Below are 16,874 nucleotides of genomic sequence, written 5' to 3'. Positions count from 1 at the left end.
TTGTTTAGCTTTTCCTAAATGTCAGGTGTGGTCTCATATAACACTGTTACACATATCCAAGACTGGTGTTCAGAGAGACAATTAAAATGTCATGTCAAATCACATAGCAATGATTATTATCAATGGAAAACTAAAAATATTTTTTATAAAACTGAAAATTGTGACACAATGCAACTACATTTTAAAAAGAAAAAAATGAAAAATTCCTAGCAATATTGCAACTGTTGGTTGGATTTCATCTCATTAAGTACTGCATTTGTATCTTTCCAGGATTACTTTAGATTATTCTTTTTAAAATAATGATGTAAAGAATTAGTAGTGCAGGCTACATATTTGTAAGTAAATGTATGCTTACTTTCCATTGATGACACCATCTGGATTGAGCATGGGAATAATTTTGAAAATGTAAGATTCCCGTAAACATTGGGCATTTGGACTATTACTCATAAGGTATTCCAGTGTTCCCTTCATAACCCAGCTTGCATTAGTCTCTCCAGGATGTACACGCGCAGACAGGAAAACATAAGGACGATTCCCTAAAAGAAGTATGCGTAGAAATTGCAAGATATGATTTAAGCTAAGTAAACAGTTTGTTAAATTGAAAAAAGAGCCAATAGCCAGCTACATTCATTACAATGCAAAAAACTCAGTATTTGTGATTTGAGTATTACTGAGTATGAGTATTATTGATCGAGCTTGCCATAATATTTTTTAAAGGACTGCTAATTACAAAACTATCACAGTGGAGCTTTAAATTAAATCAGACAATTATACAGTCACAACTAGTTTGAGCTAGCAGTTATGATAGGACTTTCACAACTTTTTTCCCAACAGCCAAGAAAAATACTGGGGTGGACAAACAAATCAGGAATGCTATTACAGACAAAGCTCACTTCGCATCACAGTAGCTTACATATTGGCTTTATGAAAGATTTATTGACAAGCAAATAACCTCAGCATTTGGAGAAAAACATTACTCATTAGGCACTCTTTTCCAAGAAGTGTTGTCTGCAAAATGTAACATACAAAAACATCTAGCAACAAAAATTTTAAATATATTAATATATACTCTTATATTTCCAAATATAAATAACTTTATTTGACTACTACAAATAAATATTACTAAATAGACAGCAAATCCTAACTACAGGTGCCTCTTAATTTCAAGGAAGTTATTAACCTTATTTTACATTGCTGTTTTTACAATGCATAGCAGCCAATACTAATTTTTTTTCTATAAATACCTAGTTTTGCATTATTTTCAGATGATGATAAGAGAAGTCATACTTACTGAACTGACAGACATGTTCATAGTAACTGGATTCTGGCATGGCTGTAATAGTGATTAATGGACAACTGTTGCCACCCAGGGTCTTGCAGAGAACATCTTGTCTAAAATATATCTGTTGAGGGTTGTGCATAGATTCCAGCTTCTGAAGATGCATCTTCATCCAAAAAATAATGAAAAAATACTTTGAATCCTTCAAATCACATGACAGCATACTTCAAAGGTACTATTTAACAGATCTTTCTTATTATTCTAAATAATGCACAAGTTTCCATCATAATTCTGACGATGAAATATCATTCTCTACATCTCTGACTGATTGAATACTTCTCTTTGCAGATTCTGTTTTTCCAACTGCTTCAAGAAGGATGAAGGCAGAGAGGGTACATTATTGTACACAGATGTTACTGTAAGGGTATATGGAAGGTAAGAACCTCTGCTGCATTAAGATTATCTGATAAATGACCTTTCCACTGCAAAAAGTGATAACAAGTAAAGGAAGAATCAACAAACAGCAACAGAGAGCTGAGACACAGCAGAAACAATAGCAAAGACCAAAGTCACCAGTCTCTCACTGACAGGCCATTAGGAATCTACAGACAAAGATTTGGAGTCACCTGAGGAATAAGGAGGAAACAAGAGGAACTTGAGGATTCAGGAAATTCAAGAGGGGGGCTGCGGTACCATACAAAAAATCAAGCACCTGATCCCTGCAGTATGCCTTAGCTATCTCTCTCTCCTTAGCAGCCTCACTCTCTATTCTGTGCATGCAAGTGCTATGTAGACTAGTGCAACTAACAAGACAGGTGTAGGTGGATTTGAGAATGATCAAGTGTCTCAGCATCATTAGTTGGAGACGACACACCTCTTGGGAGCATCTTTGTGGGTACCAGAGACTCTGTGTCCCATGTCCCTGCTGCTGTTGGAATCAAAGCAGACTCCAGCAGATGGAGCTGTAGGCACTGCAGGTACCCTTCAGTCAGTGGCATCAGCAATGAAAGTGTCTCAGTGCCAGCTACTGCACTAGGTAAAGTGTGTTGGTGTTCAACCATTGAAACAAGAACAGTGTGCTCCCAAACTGGTGGTGCAATAAAGGCTGATTTCTCAGTGCCAGCACCTAGAGTAGCAACATGGATTACAAGCCCATGTGCCTGGTACCAGCTGCTAGGGGTGGCGGGTAAGCATAAGCATTTTCCCCACAGCAGGTGTGCAAGGGGGGAGTGCATGTGCAATTTGCTAGCAAACTCCAAGGTGGACTACCAAGCCAGTATGGGGTCCCAGGTCAAGGAATGGGTATCAGGTGGGCAGAGAGTCCATGCTGGCATCTGGCAGAACCACAAGTACAGAGTGCCTGTGAGATGAGTGAGATTCTCTTAATTATAGTAACTTCAGTTATCAAGAAGTATATGTAGAACAGCAGGATACAAGTCATTTGACCCAAATTTGACTCAAATACAAATATTTCATCCAATTAGCACTGTTTCCAATCAATTATCACAGAATGGGTAAGGTTGGAAGGAACGACAGTGGGTCTCCTGCTCCAATCTCCCTCCTCAAAGAGGGCCATCCAGGAGCAAATGGCACAGGATTGTGTCCAGACGGTTCTTGAATATCCCCAGTGAGGGAGATTCTACAACTTCTCTGGGCAACCTGTTCCAATGCACAATCACCTGCACAGTAGGGAAGTTCTTCCTCATGTTAAGGAGGAACTTCCTGGGTGTCAGTTTCTGCCTGTTGCCTCTTGTCCTGTTGCTTGGCACCACCGAGCAGAGCCTGGTTCCATCCTTTTGGCACCCTCCCTTCAGATACTTACAGATATAATATATATTGATGAGGTGTCTTCTCTGTCATCTCTTCCTGAGGCTGAAAAGACCCAGTTCCCTCAGCCTTTCCTTGTAAAAGAGATGCTCCAGTTCCATAATCATTTTTATAACTCCTAGAAAACCCATTTAGCCTGCAAGCATCAATTCTGTTTTTCCAGGACTGTTTTTCAGAACAATCTATACACTTTGCAGTCTAAACACTAACATTATGAACATTTTCAAATTTTAAGGAGCATTTTAAATTTTATTAAAAGAAACAAAAAAATGCACTCATGAATGCTTATATTTCACACTTTCTAAAACTATAGATATTTATCTGTGTAACATACCATAATCTTCTTACCTTTAAAGTTGAGTATGTATACGGATAATGGTAAGCAAAGTAGCACACATCATCTTTATGTTGGAAAGTCACTGTGAACGTAATTGTGTAATAGGATTTTCCTTTCTGACCTCCAGCAGCAATTGAACTTCTTGAAAAGTGATTCCTAAAGCAAAAATAAAGGTAGCATACATATTAATTTTTTTCATACCATTGATTATTTCTGAGCACACATTTTAAATGTCAGAAGGGTTTTTAGAAATTCTGCATACATTTAGGTTAAATACACAGATTCCCACCAGCTGTAAAGATCCTGTCTTACAGCAGTGATACACACATTCATCCACATTGGAAAAAGGTGAGCAAACAAAAACAAGCAAAGCAATAAAACAAACAAAGCCAAACAAAAAAAAAGTAAGCAAACAGCTATCAACCTAGAAGGATTGCATATGGATATGCTGTACCATGTCATCCTGTGTTCCAGGATTGCTCTACACTGATTGCACCATAGATTACAGGAGGCTCATCAAAAGGACCATGTGGTCAGTATTAGCCAAAGTCAGTAAGAAGATTTCAAGAAAGCATGCATATATACAGTCCCTTAAAAGCTTCTCTGAAACAGTGTGCAGTTTCTGAGAAAAGTATAAAATATGAAGAGCTTAAATATTAGTAGTGTGCTTGCAAAATAAGACCCTGTATATTTCTATCACTTCTATTATTCTCCTTAGTAACTTGGGAAGAAAACTCTGTTCACAACAGAATAACGTAATTATCAAATGCAGAAACAAATGTTTCTCCTCATAAATTGTACCTCCTGCTAAACTTCAGTTAAGATTTGCTATACGTTTGATTCACATACTTACTTATAGTAACAAATATCTGTCCCAACACGAGTCCAACATGGTTGAGAATTTAGTGCTTCTTGAACAGAATACATGAGGGGTTGCATACCTGAAAGAAAACGTGCATCTCACTTTAATGCTTAACTTTAAACAGAAAGATCTTAGCACTAATGGACCACATCAACACGTACATACAAGTCTACAAATTACCTACACCTATTCACTCACTATCATAGAGTATATTTTCATGAATGCCTGGGTATTGTATGCTCTTTCAACCAGATGACAAAAGATTCCTGATTTTCAGAAAATAACAATTAAAGAAAAGAACCAGATCCATGGAAGACCAAAATGAAATGAGGTTAGCATAAACAGTAATCTACAAAAAATCCTGGGTCCCACTCCATCCAACTCACGCAATAAAAAGGCTTCAAAGAGAATATAAAAAATTATACTATTATCCATTCACATAAATAACTGAAAAATAACTAAATTTTAGGACAACTTTTTTAACAGTTATCTCTTTAAATTATGTATTTTTGGATAGTATACTTAATTTGAATACTTAATATGAAGTTAAAGCAGAAAATAACATATAGTAATTGAACATCATTTACTGGTTGAGTAATTAGCCAACCACATAGACTGATTTAGTCAATGTACTTAAAAAACCCAAAAGTAACTATCAAGTAAGTATATGCAACATGAAAGAAGATTTAAGACAACTGATGAGGATTAGTAAATAATTTAGAAGCATCTTATTATTGGTTAAACTACTTGGTATTCTGTGACTTGATCAATGTGAATGTTATGTGTATGACAAAGAAGAATATAATATTACTCTGTACAAAGAGTTGAATTTGGGGGGGAGAAGGAATTTCTTTTCTTCCTTCTTTAAGGACAGATTTCAGAATATATAGCAAAAAAAAAAAAGAAACTTCACAAAACAAACGGTTTTAAGCTGAATAACACACACCACATACACACTCCCAGAGAAGTGGAAGAAAGGCATATTCACTAAGCCAGTACTTTTGAATGAGGTACACGCTTCAGATTTGCTAAAGACTTCCAGGATCATTTAGGAAGCCCAGCAATTCAAAGGCAAAACTGTTTTAGAATGTCTCTGCTTATTTTCACATCTGAAAATATACCTCTATGCAGCAATAGACTTATGATGTCATTTTTCCTGACCTCTGTCAATCAACAGGCTTTGGTGCTGTCCACCCCACCCAATGGTCTTAGATCACTTTTAATTGCACCGGTAAATTCCTTCCACTTTGGCCTCACTTACAACAAAACTTCACTTTAAAAACTGACAGCTCGTGGTTTAAGATACATTTTTAATTTTTAACTGAAGCTGTCAAAACATCTTCTATTAAAATAGTATTAAAATAAAGCATGTAAACTGACAACATGAATACTACTGATCCTGTGGAAAAGTGAGGGAAACAGCTGAGATGTCTAGTATAGATATTTTTTAAGTATTTCTTCTCAAAGTATGGGAAATGTATCTTACCGTAGTTAAACTGACTGTTTGACTTTTCACAGTTGATGATGTTAAATCGGTAACCAATGCCAGTTTTCATTCCACTGACTTCAAAGTAAAACCACTGATGATAATGATTGCTATTTATATCCGAGTTCAGAATTAGATCATACTCATTTCTGAAGATCAACAAAAACAAATCAATCTTTTTTTTAAGAAGCAGAAATAAAAGGCCTAAAGTATGAAAAGAAGAACTGAAATATCTTACTTTCTGATCTGAATAACTTTGCGCAGGTTTCCAGATTCAAATTTGGAATTAAACTTCAAAACATCTGCCTCCTCTGGTATGGAACAACTATGAGTAGAAAATTAGTCCAAAATGAATAAAACAAACTTAACTAAAACAAATTGATTTCTTTCAGTCCTCACTTGGCAGTTCAGAAACTACTTTGAATATTCCTCTAAATACAGCCTGGATAGCAGAAACACTGTTACATCAGATAAAACTTTCAATGAAATATGCTTTAAATATTGCAAATCATATTACAGAGTAAGTAGAATAGACTTGGGGCCCCCTGGTGGTCTAGTGGTTAGGATGCGGTGCTCTCACCGCTGCAGCCCAGGTTTGATTCCCGGTCAGGGAACCCCTCCGGGCAGATGGAGCTCGTCAGCCCTGTAAGGCCATCCATCTAAGAGAAGGTCACTCTAAACAAACCTACGTCCTGAGGACCTTGCTGCCACTGTCCGAGCTCGCTCGGCCCCGGCAGATGAACCTCAGGATTAAAGGGTGGGCTCAGTTCAGCGCACACTGGGTCTCACCTAAAAAATCCACTGCACAGGCTTGAAGGGTAATGACCTTTCCCAAATCTTCGCTCGCAAAGACTGGCCATACATACAGACTAGACTTAGAGTATGAGTCAAATATTCTTTTCAGAAAGGTAAACACTTACCTCAAATTATCAAGGTCATACACAACTCTGTCTATAATGTCATTTTGATAAATCAGCCTTTCAATATCTTGAGAGATTTTTGTCCTAAAATAAAAGGTAAAGTTCTCATTTAAACTTTCACATAGTGTTCTCAATTACAAAAGAGGAATTAACTCATAAAGGAATGAAAACTAACAAAGTTGACATGAAGATAGTGGTATAGTTCAGAGATATCTCAGCCTCGCCCTCACTTATGTGTACTTAAGTTTAAACACCTGCATTCACAGCTGACTGAATCCAATATTTATATGTGAGGGAACTGAGTTTTCATGCAGACAACCCACTGGGTTTTATCTTATGGAAAAAAATGCAGTTTCATACTTTATAATAGAAGCAGGAATAACTCAAACGTTACTTATGTTAATGCTTTAATCCAGGACAACACTTGATAACATTAGTAACTTATATGAGTCCTACCATAAGCAAAATTAGGGAGTTTTAGAGAGTAGGTCGTACAGTAAGCGTGTTAGTGAACTAGCTTTTCACCTCTGGAGATCTAGGTTCATTTAGCGACTAGGTAACAAATAAAAATTAATTTGGTGATGTCAGCCAAATGTCAGGTGTATGCTTATCCAGATCATAAAACCATTGCACAACTGGCAGTATCTAGGTCCTGGTTTGGAAAAGTAAGAATGTGTTGCAGTTCAAGAATGAAATATAGTGGCAGAGCTGTGTGGAAAAGCTTGCACAGCACCTGCAATAAGAAGAAAAGGAGGTAGATTAACAACGAAGAATACAAAAACAGAGCAGTAAAGTATTCATGCTGGAAATTCGCAATTTAATTAAAATAAATACTGTTAACAAATGAGAAAGAGAAGGTAAGTGCACAGCTCTAGCACCCCTTTTTAAATTTAAACTAACTGGAAAAGAAAAAAATTCACAAGTCCAATGTACTGACAAAATTGTGATGAGGTTGACTCATCACAATCTATCTGAACAGGTTCAGCTCAGGACAGAACCACAAATTTTTCATCTTGCACTTGATCTTACAGAACTCTTCAGACCTCAGCATGCCTCAGCTCTAAAAGGTCATAACACTTCCTATCATCACAGGAGTTTTGCCAAGACAAACCTCCATCAATGAAAATACTTCATAAATACTATATAAATAATAATGGCATTCAAATACCATTATAATGACCAATGTATAAGAAAGGAAGAAGAAACAGTATTCAAGATGCACACTAAAAGGAAAAGGAAAAGGAGTAGTAGACATTTTCAGGTTCCAAGAAAACCAAGATAAGCTATATCAAGATAATTAAAGAAAAAAAAATCTGGAACCAACACTGTTGATGTGAGCTGTGTTCTTATAGACTAGTTCTTTGTGGATCCTGATGATTAGAAAATACAAAAGTGTACAGAAAAAAATAACAACCTAAATTTTTAAGGAATGGAAGAAAAAAAGCAGGAATTTAAACCCAAATTTATACGGTATTGAACTATATCATAATTTTCTTCTCTAAAACAGAGTAACATAAAACACTTCAGTTACTCTCAATTTCATTTTTCCAAACAATAATAACCTGGTGAGACATTTGATGATAATTACATGCTACTGAACTTAAAAAAAAAAGTACTCCAAAACACTAATTCAAAAACATTTCATCTCGTGGCAAACTGCAAGACTAAAGAAAAAACCCCAAACCCCGCACCACATTGCTCTAACAAAAGTATGAAGAAAACCTACTCAATCACACCTTAGACCCACCAATGTTTTCTTAAATTACATGGATGGATTAAAGCAACCATTGGTTTTCTAAAGAAGACTTAGCTGATTAGCAGTAACTAACTGCTTGCATTAAGGAGAACGTAAATCCCACTGAATGTCAAAAGAGCTTGGACACAGCTTTGTAGAAGGCTTTAAAGTTCTTACATTCCCCTATCAAGCTCATTTTTACCACTTTCCTCAAAAATACGAATCCTAAGAAGATTAAGCCCTTTTTAAACAGGTTCCCTTCTCAGAAGTTTGTTATGTTGAAGTAACAAGACTTGACTCATTTGTAGAAAACTGAATTCTTAAAACAGTGTATCTTAAAAATGTGATGTAGGATTTTTGATTCAAGGTTAGCAGTACTATCTGATATTTCATTCTTGTTTCACACAAGACTTAAAGAAGTTACTTTCAACATACGAAATATAACAAAACCAAAATATTTTAAAGTTAAAATATACCCTGAAATTACGTTCTACAAATCAGCTTTATGTATAACCACACAAGGTTCATTATTACAGTTCTTTATATCTAAGAACAAGCACTGGAATGACAAATTATATCTGACTTCACTCAGTTTTATTCAGAAAATTTCAGAATAATTAGTTAGTACAAAAACATACTTGAGGATTTGCAAGATTTTCTTAAAATGCAGTTCTTAGGTGATTCCTGACTAAAGACTATCTCTCTTCTAAACTAACTATCTAATAAAGAACTTACAGGGAAGATTCTCTTCCTTCAACACTGAACGCTATATTCATTATGTCATTAGTTTTCAGCACTTGTTCATTTCACTGGTAAGATCACTGTTTTACAACAGGTATGAAACAGCTAAAGGATTTTAATTATACCACCTAAACACACGTAATCTCTTAATCATTTTAAAATCTAAATGTAAATATGAAGAATCTCATTAAGTTGGTTATAGTTACAAATATAAAGCCAAAGGCATTCAACCTCATAATTAGGCAGGTGGCAAGGTCTCATAGCTACTATTGTATGTTCTGCTAACATGAGGATTTGTCTACAGTAACCTACTATGTATGAGCCAACCCTTCATACCAACTCTGCAAATTATCTTAAGAGTCTCATCAGTCTTCATCACTCCTCATCATCTCAGAGAAGAAATAAATGGGCTTGTTGATGTATTGTTTTCTGTTGGTTTGCTCTATTTTTCCTTGTGTGTTTATTGTGTGCCATTCTGCAGGACCTAACACAAACTGCATTCTCAGCACTTGTTACCTCTAAATTCTGTCATACTACAAACACCAAAACCAAATACTTCAGAGTATTAATTTTTTAACTTTTTCCACTACATTTTCCTGAAAGATAGCTTTTAAGCACAGCAGAGAGAAAAGCTGAAGCATCTTCGAACTGTCCTAGCTTTGCTAAGACCTCGAGAGCATTCAGTTGGGGATTTTTTTGTTTATTTGGTGGTGTTTTTCTGTGGATTGGTATGTTATTTTGCAAACCACAAAATTTAGATGGGAGATGGTGGGAAGGTAGAAAGAGAAGGTATAAATTAAACTTAGTATTTAGAAACGGAATTACAGAATTAGCAATTACAGATCAGATTGTGTTCTTCTCTATGGCTCTGCACTGATCAATACCCATTCACCTACCTTCAAACTGCTTTTCACTGAAAACAGTTTTACATGCCAAAGTAAACTGTGTAACATGGCCTGGCAACCACAGAATCACAAATAGTCAGGGTTGGAAAGGATCTCTGGAGATCATCTAGTTAATCTCATCCTAAAAACCGTTCCTCAAGGGAACAATAACAACAACAAAAATGAGTATGGTAACTCACCTCTGCACCCCATATGGCCTTTCCAGAATAGGTTCCTTAAATGGGGGTGGAATATGGCCAAAATAATCTGGATAGGCCACTTCTGAATATTCCGGAATAGATTTTGTGCTTTTTACCATTTCAATATAAAGATCACAGTCATGAACTGATGATACATCGGAAACCTCAAGCATGACTTGTTCCCCTGATGAACTAGATCTGGAATCCTCCTCCTCCTCTGAATCCACTCCAGTGCAGCAGAGTTTTCCCAGCTGGACAGATGATCCTTCAAATAGGCTACTTCCACAGGGTGAAACATGTTCACAAGGCTTACCACAAGCAAGTGTGGTAAGGCTAGCTATGCTTTCCTTCTTTACTACACACCCTGGACCATAATACTGATCATTTTTTGCACTGTTCTGCAGACTGATTCTGTCTAAGCCTTTTACAATTTCTTGGCTTAGACACTGGCATGATGGAAGCATGTTTCTTTGATCATTTTGGTGATGTGAGCTACTGTCTTTCATACCATCTTTCTTTGGTAGTTCCAGAAAGACTGGCCTTCTATTATACTCCTCTCTCAAAAAAGGATTGCTTTCCTTCAAAGCAACCCCTTTCGTTGACTGGTTTGCTTCAGCAGAGTGTTCCTCGCTGGCTGTAGGAACAACAATAGGTCCACTCAGATTTGCATCAGGTACAAAAGGCTTTGGTTCCTTGGAAACTAAGTCCCATTCCTTAAAAAAAAAGGTGAAAAAATAATTTAAAAAAATTTTAACAGTTCCTAAGTTCCATTTACATTAGAAACATTTCTCTTTCCCTGTTCCTGAGGTAAGTTTTTTAATAATCCAAAAGAAATGTAATTTAAAAGATAACAGTTATTATGTTATAAACTATAAAAGCAATTAAGGTTCATCTTTTATAAGATGAAAGCTTTAAAGCCATAAACACATAGTTCATCAATAACAAAGTATCAAGTCAATGCAATTGACCCAGGTATTTTAACCACTGATTTTAAGTAGATGCACAGCATAAAGGAAATACCTAATACAATGAAGCTCTCTCAGAAATCTCATGTCCTTTCTTACTATTTTATTTCTGCCATGTCCAATAATTAGACATCAGAAAACAGTTTTGTTTACATCTGCCCATAGTTCCCTTCTCAGTCAGACTGAAGTAACCATAACATTTAACTAAGTTACTTAGTATATATCACTCTCATATGTAGAACTAGAACTGCAGACCCACGTTTCTTGGCTAGAGGAACTATCCATCAAAAAAAGAACTTCAAAGTGTATTCCAGAGTCAACATGACGTTAACAAGAAATGTCCTGAGAATCATATACTTTACCTGAAAGTTTTCTGAAAGTTCTGGGAAAAACTGCTCATACATTTTCAATTCTTCTATGGGTCTTCCCAATTCCTGTCTAGGTTTCAGTTTATTAATATCAGTCTCAATATCATCATTCTGAAAGATCATCAGAACAAATTAATCTTGCATCCAGAATAAATACACTTCTAAAACATTAATCTGAAACATTCGCTTCTCATGCCTGACACAGCCATGCTTTAAAAGCTGAATACCCCTATTTGAAAATTAGCTGAACTGCAGCTTTCATCATGAAGATTTAAGCAGCTCGGTTTTATTAGTATGCCTAAGTTTCTATTTCAACAGAAATACTAAAACATCTCAATTTTCTTGCTTTTACACAAATTTATTATATACAGATATCAGACTACAGTTTACATGAGATCTGTGCATATTTTGACTATTGCAACTTGGAATGTGGAGACTTCAACTGATTGCAGTGACAAAGCAATGCTGCTTCCGTAGAAGACACTCCTTTCATCAGGGCTCATCAGATCCTTGAATAAAAGTTGTCTTTCCAGACTATGGACAGACAATTCAATTAACTCCTAAATACCTGTAATATAAAAATACTGAATAAGGCAGTTCTGACCAAATATCCATCCGTGTTCCAAGTGGCAGGTGGAGAGCAGGATAATAACTTCCCAAAGTGGTACAACAGTGAAAGATCTATTTGTGCCTCTACAGTTGCCTGAACTTACTACCTTGCTGAAACACTGATATACTCAATCCCAGTCCAGAATGATCAAAAAAGTCAGAGCAGCTCCTACATACTGAGCAGCTTATGTAGGAAAAGTGGGCTGAGAGAAATACAAGTGGGGAACAGAACACTGCCAAAAGAGTTTGCAGTTCTGTTCCACTGTACTCCAGACACATTAAGCGTGAAGTAAACAGATTTTGATAAAAATCTTGAAGCCGTCTGAACAAGAAAGGCTGATATTTCCAAGCAGCACCTGCTTTCTTTAAGTTTTAGCAGCTTTTTTGATTAATTTTGTCTCTACCAACCTTAAAATGTTGGTCTTTATCATCATCATTTTCAGTTTCAATTTCAGATTCTGTTTCAGCATCATCGTTATCATCACTTTCATCCACTACATCATCCACTACAATACAAAAAAGTTTGGTAAGGCAGATTATACATTTAATCCAATATACAAGTTCAAAGAACTTCTCTGTTCTGAGTTTATTCTCTTTTTCACTTACCACATGAAAAAAAATTTGAAACCCAACTCATTAACTAGTCCTGTTTGTTATGTTTTCATTATGTTTTCTCATAAAGGGTTTCTCATGCAGGAAATCTGCTGATTGTCAATAAAAGGCTCACTCAGAACTTTACAAATTATACTGACTTCCTAGTGTATTCAGAATAACTACATGTATTGCTTTTACAATACTGACCACAGAAGATTGCACTTTTAAAAAACACAGACCTCTACCCACCCCACATTTTACATGTCTTTTAACACAGAAGTTTTTCCTTTCAAAGCAAATCCTATGTATTCTATTTCCTTAGGTTTTTCTCTTCTTTTTATAGAAGATAACAAAACCATTTGAAAAAACATATCAGTAGTTCACTTCACCAGACTAGGAAGTTTCTAAATAGGTATTATAGAGTACCAAACATACTCTATTAAGTGGAGATTTATTTTCTGTGAATTTTGAAACACACTTCTAGATCTATTTTATATGTGAAGACAAAACATATACTCCTTACTCCTGGAGTTTGAGTCTGACCCACTTAAACTCCAGTAGGATAGCTTACTTCTTTCAGACCATGATGACATTTTGTTTTAGGAGATACTGTGAATAAGAAGATATTAATAAGTCTGACTTTGTCTCTTTGTTTTAGAGTAACTTTTTGACAGCAACTTTATTAGTTGCCTACCCAGGTCCAAAGCTGTTTCACCATATCTGAATATGCATTAAACATTAATTCTCTGAAACTAATGAAAGATGCTCACAATGGGCTGAATCCATTTCCTACAAAGCAGTATACAAATGCTTTGCAGACAAGTGTTTCCTAAGAGACTGCAACAGTCCAAGAAAGCAGCTTTACTTTTTCATCATGCAAATGAAGGAAAAACCACAATAATTTAAAAACGCCAATGCTTCAAGTGGCACATGCTTATCTAAATTCACCACACCCTGAGTTATCAGGATAACAGAAAGAAAGGAATACATGCTCCTGTAAAGCAGGATGTACACTACATCACATTTCACACAGCAGAATGTACATAAGTGAGTTAAAAGGAGAGACCATTTAAGTTTGTATACAGCCTATTCTTTACACTTCAGACTTTGATGAACATCACCTTTTAGTTCCTGTTTTCTTTTTTATTTTATAACCACAGGTGTGGACAAAGTTTTCATCACTTAAAACCTACAATTAGAAACTAGTGATGAAAACTTTGCAGTCACAGACCCTTTCCTAGTTAAGAAGAGCATCAGAGCCCAAGTTTTAGGTGAAAACACAAATAACTGCAATTGATTCCACTTTACACAAAGCAGCAATAGACATACTCAAAGACAAAGTATTACAAAACTACCATACCACCAGGAGGCAAACTGTACAGCTGAGCCACAGGACCGCTGGCAGGAATAACTGGGAGTTGGAAATGGAAAGCACTTTTAATAGTTGGTAAAGGAAGACGATTTTTAGGAAAACATTTTCTCATTATTAGGCTGGATGTGTTGACGAGAGGATCAAGAGTTCTTACTGCAAGGCACTCCTATTAACAGAGAATAACAAAAAGTATTTATCAAACTAACAGTCAAACTACATATGTTACACTATTAATAAATTCTAGAAATCTGTATTTTGTTTACAAAAAAATTTGCTAATGTCTCCTTTGAAGGTCAGAAAAACTTCTACCAACTCATCTTTTTAAAAATCTAAACTTCAAAATTAAAAGGTATTTTTACCTCATCTTTTTTTAAATTAAGTTCAACCACGCCTTCCAGAGATAGTCACAGTAAAATAATAGCAAATATTAATTTAATTGTGTACTCTTTCACTCTGTTTCAGGCTGGTACAGAAAATAATGCTTACTTCCATAATCAGGACTGACCACGAATCTCATAAAAGAAATATGACGAACTTGAGGTCAGGATCTTTTTAAAGCTAAAGAGGCAAAAACACCAACATAAGAAAAACCAAACACGATAAACTTACTTGTGAAGTGTTGTAAAGAATTTTCATCCCATTGGCATCAATGAATGCTTTTCTTCCCAGTTTGATGTTTGTAACACTTTTAATGCACTGCAAAACTCCTTTACGTATCAGCATGTATCTGTGACGACTATCATGACGGTGCCAATCAACATAAATCGTTAAAAGCATTTGCACATATCCTCTGTCTACTGCTCTCCTGGCATTTGTTTCTTTGCAAAAAAAGTTAGGAAAGAAAATTAAAAATTGACCAAATGACTTCAGTATTACTTTCAAATCAATGTTTAAGTTATTCCTTTTACGCAAGAGAGTTGTTTCATTTTAAGTAGTGTTTTAGCCACACTTAGCAGAGTTTTACATCAACCTAAACAGAAATGACTGAACAATTGAGACCAGTAGTCTAAACTTCACTCTTAGAATAATACCACATGTAATTTTCGTGGTTTACCAGAAGAACAGTGTGCATTACACTTAAAGGTAATGGTAAGATGATGTCATCCGCAAATTTAAAAAAATAAAAATTCTACAAAGCATATCTATGTCTATCCACACACACTTTGTAGACAAAATATTTGAAACAAACTTCTTTTCACTTGCAATCCATACAGTTTTTTGCAGCAACTATCACTCAAATTTGATAAACTTATAATACCTCTACCCCAAATACTGGATAATCAGTATGACAACTGCACTGTACAAATCATAGATTAGTGTTTTTATGAAGAGATTTACTTACATAAAGTGTAAGAAGTTACAATATCAAAACCCCTAAGGAGAAGACATCCCTAAATAAATGAAAAAGATCTCCTGCTTTAAAGACCTTTTCAACACTTCATTTCTCTCCCCAATACTAAAATTTAACTGCCTATTTACAGAATAGAACACTGACAATGATATAGAATCATTTCCTTCCCTAAATTTCCCTAGAAGAATTTGCAAAATTTTTAAATACACAAATCAGAAGACCAAGGTATCACACTGAACAAACATGAGTAAACTGTGACAATCAATACCAAAATTTCCTGTCATTTGTCTGAAATGGTTTTCTGCAAATCTAGTCACACCTCAGTTCTTATCCAACTCCACTGGAAGTACTAGGAATGCTGCAGCTTTAACACAACTGTTTGGAGAAAATGAGTTTTTAATTCCCTTCTAGCTACAATCCTGGTTCAACATCTGCAGAGACAACATTTGTTGCTTGCTGCTGGATGAGACAGTCCATACCTGGAAACAGACTATTGTTTTGTTACCCTTAATTCCACTTCGTGAGCATCACTGAAAGACTTGTCATTAGGACCCAAGTCCTAATTACTCAGAAGAATTACTGAAGAATACCTACATTTTCCCCTGTCATCCACAGATATTTTCATATATATATATATAAAAGATGCATAGGAGTTAAGTTACAGACGTCTATTACTGAAGAGCTGAGATGAGTGAATGTAAAAGGCTAATCCTCTACCTCAGATCCAGATCGGTTTTGCAGAAGCAGTGAAGCCCTTCTGCTGCATAACTGAAGAAACACTAACCAATTATTAAACATATAGTTATATACAACATAAATAAAGCACCACAGACTGTAGATAAAACTGTACCTTATTTCTAGCTTTCCTCACCTTGATTTTGTTTAGGCCACAGACTTAATGTTAGTTTTACTCTGTCTATACACACACACATATATATAGCTCAAGTAGACAAACAGTTTCTTGTAGTCAAACACTTACTTGATTTTAGCAATGCAGCAAGTGTGTCTAAAGCAACCCTGTCAATATAACAAGAAAAGTCAAAACAGCAACCAACCAGTAAGCTTAATCTACAATACTATAAAACTAGACAAGATATTTACTGCTAACAGACATATAAAGTCTAGCCTCATCTTTTCCTGGTTGCATTGTATCACAGACTTCACTTTTAAGATTTGATTTTACTAAGAGATCACATAAATGTGCTGTATCTGAAGTCTGATGGTAAAACTTAAAAAATATCAATGCAATGGCTATCCAAACTTCCAGCTTTTGCAAAAACACGGTGACTATGTAATGTGTATGACCGACACTCAGTGGTTGTGACAGTTCTGAAATTCATGTTT

At 35.5% G+C, this 16,874-nt stretch overlaps 1 protein-coding gene across 12 annotated transcripts in view; it reads right to left on the bottom strand.

The window, feature by feature from the left end:
- Positions 1 to 16,874, bottom strand: part of AGTPBP1 (ATP/GTP binding carboxypeptidase 1) — a 57,416-nt gene that overhangs the window by 20,411 nt on the left and 20,131 nt on the right. For all 12 annotated transcript variants that reach the window (XR_007906909.1, XM_051801356.1, XM_051801358.1 and 9 more), the window contains 13 exons: positions 16,510 to 16,547; positions 14,789 to 14,997; positions 14,168 to 14,345; positions 12,622 to 12,719; positions 11,599 to 11,715; positions 10,272 to 10,984; positions 6,712 to 6,795; positions 6,030 to 6,116; positions 5,792 to 5,940; positions 4,297 to 4,384; positions 3,455 to 3,599; positions 1,292 to 1,445; positions 356 to 536 (listed from right to left, as the gene is read on the bottom strand). Coding sequence is in view for 11 of the 12 variants with exons in the window: in XM_051801356.1 (XP_051657316.1) it covers positions 356 to 536; positions 1,292 to 1,445; positions 3,455 to 3,599; positions 4,297 to 4,384; positions 5,792 to 5,940; positions 6,030 to 6,116; positions 6,712 to 6,795; positions 10,272 to 10,984; positions 11,599 to 11,715; positions 12,622 to 12,719; positions 14,168 to 14,345; positions 14,789 to 14,997; positions 16,510 to 16,547 (2,241 nt within the window). In the remaining variant the exon portion in view is untranslated. The remainder of the gene's footprint in view (positions 1 to 355; positions 537 to 1,291; positions 1,446 to 3,454; positions 3,600 to 4,296; positions 4,385 to 5,791; positions 5,941 to 6,029; positions 6,117 to 6,711; positions 6,796 to 10,271; positions 10,985 to 11,598; positions 11,716 to 12,621; positions 12,720 to 14,167; positions 14,346 to 14,788; positions 14,998 to 16,509; positions 16,548 to 16,874) is intronic.

The sequence above is a fragment of the Manacus candei genome, unplaced genomic scaffold (assembly GCF_025592945.1).
Source record: "Manacus candei isolate 608988 ecotype Guabito, Panama unplaced genomic scaffold, ASM2559294v1 h1tg000051l, whole genome shotgun sequence".
NCBI lineage: Eukaryota > Metazoa > Chordata > Aves > Passeriformes > Pipridae > Manacus > Manacus candei.
Note: the sequence above shows the minus strand (reverse complement) of the source record. Positions and strands in the feature narration are given on the sequence as shown.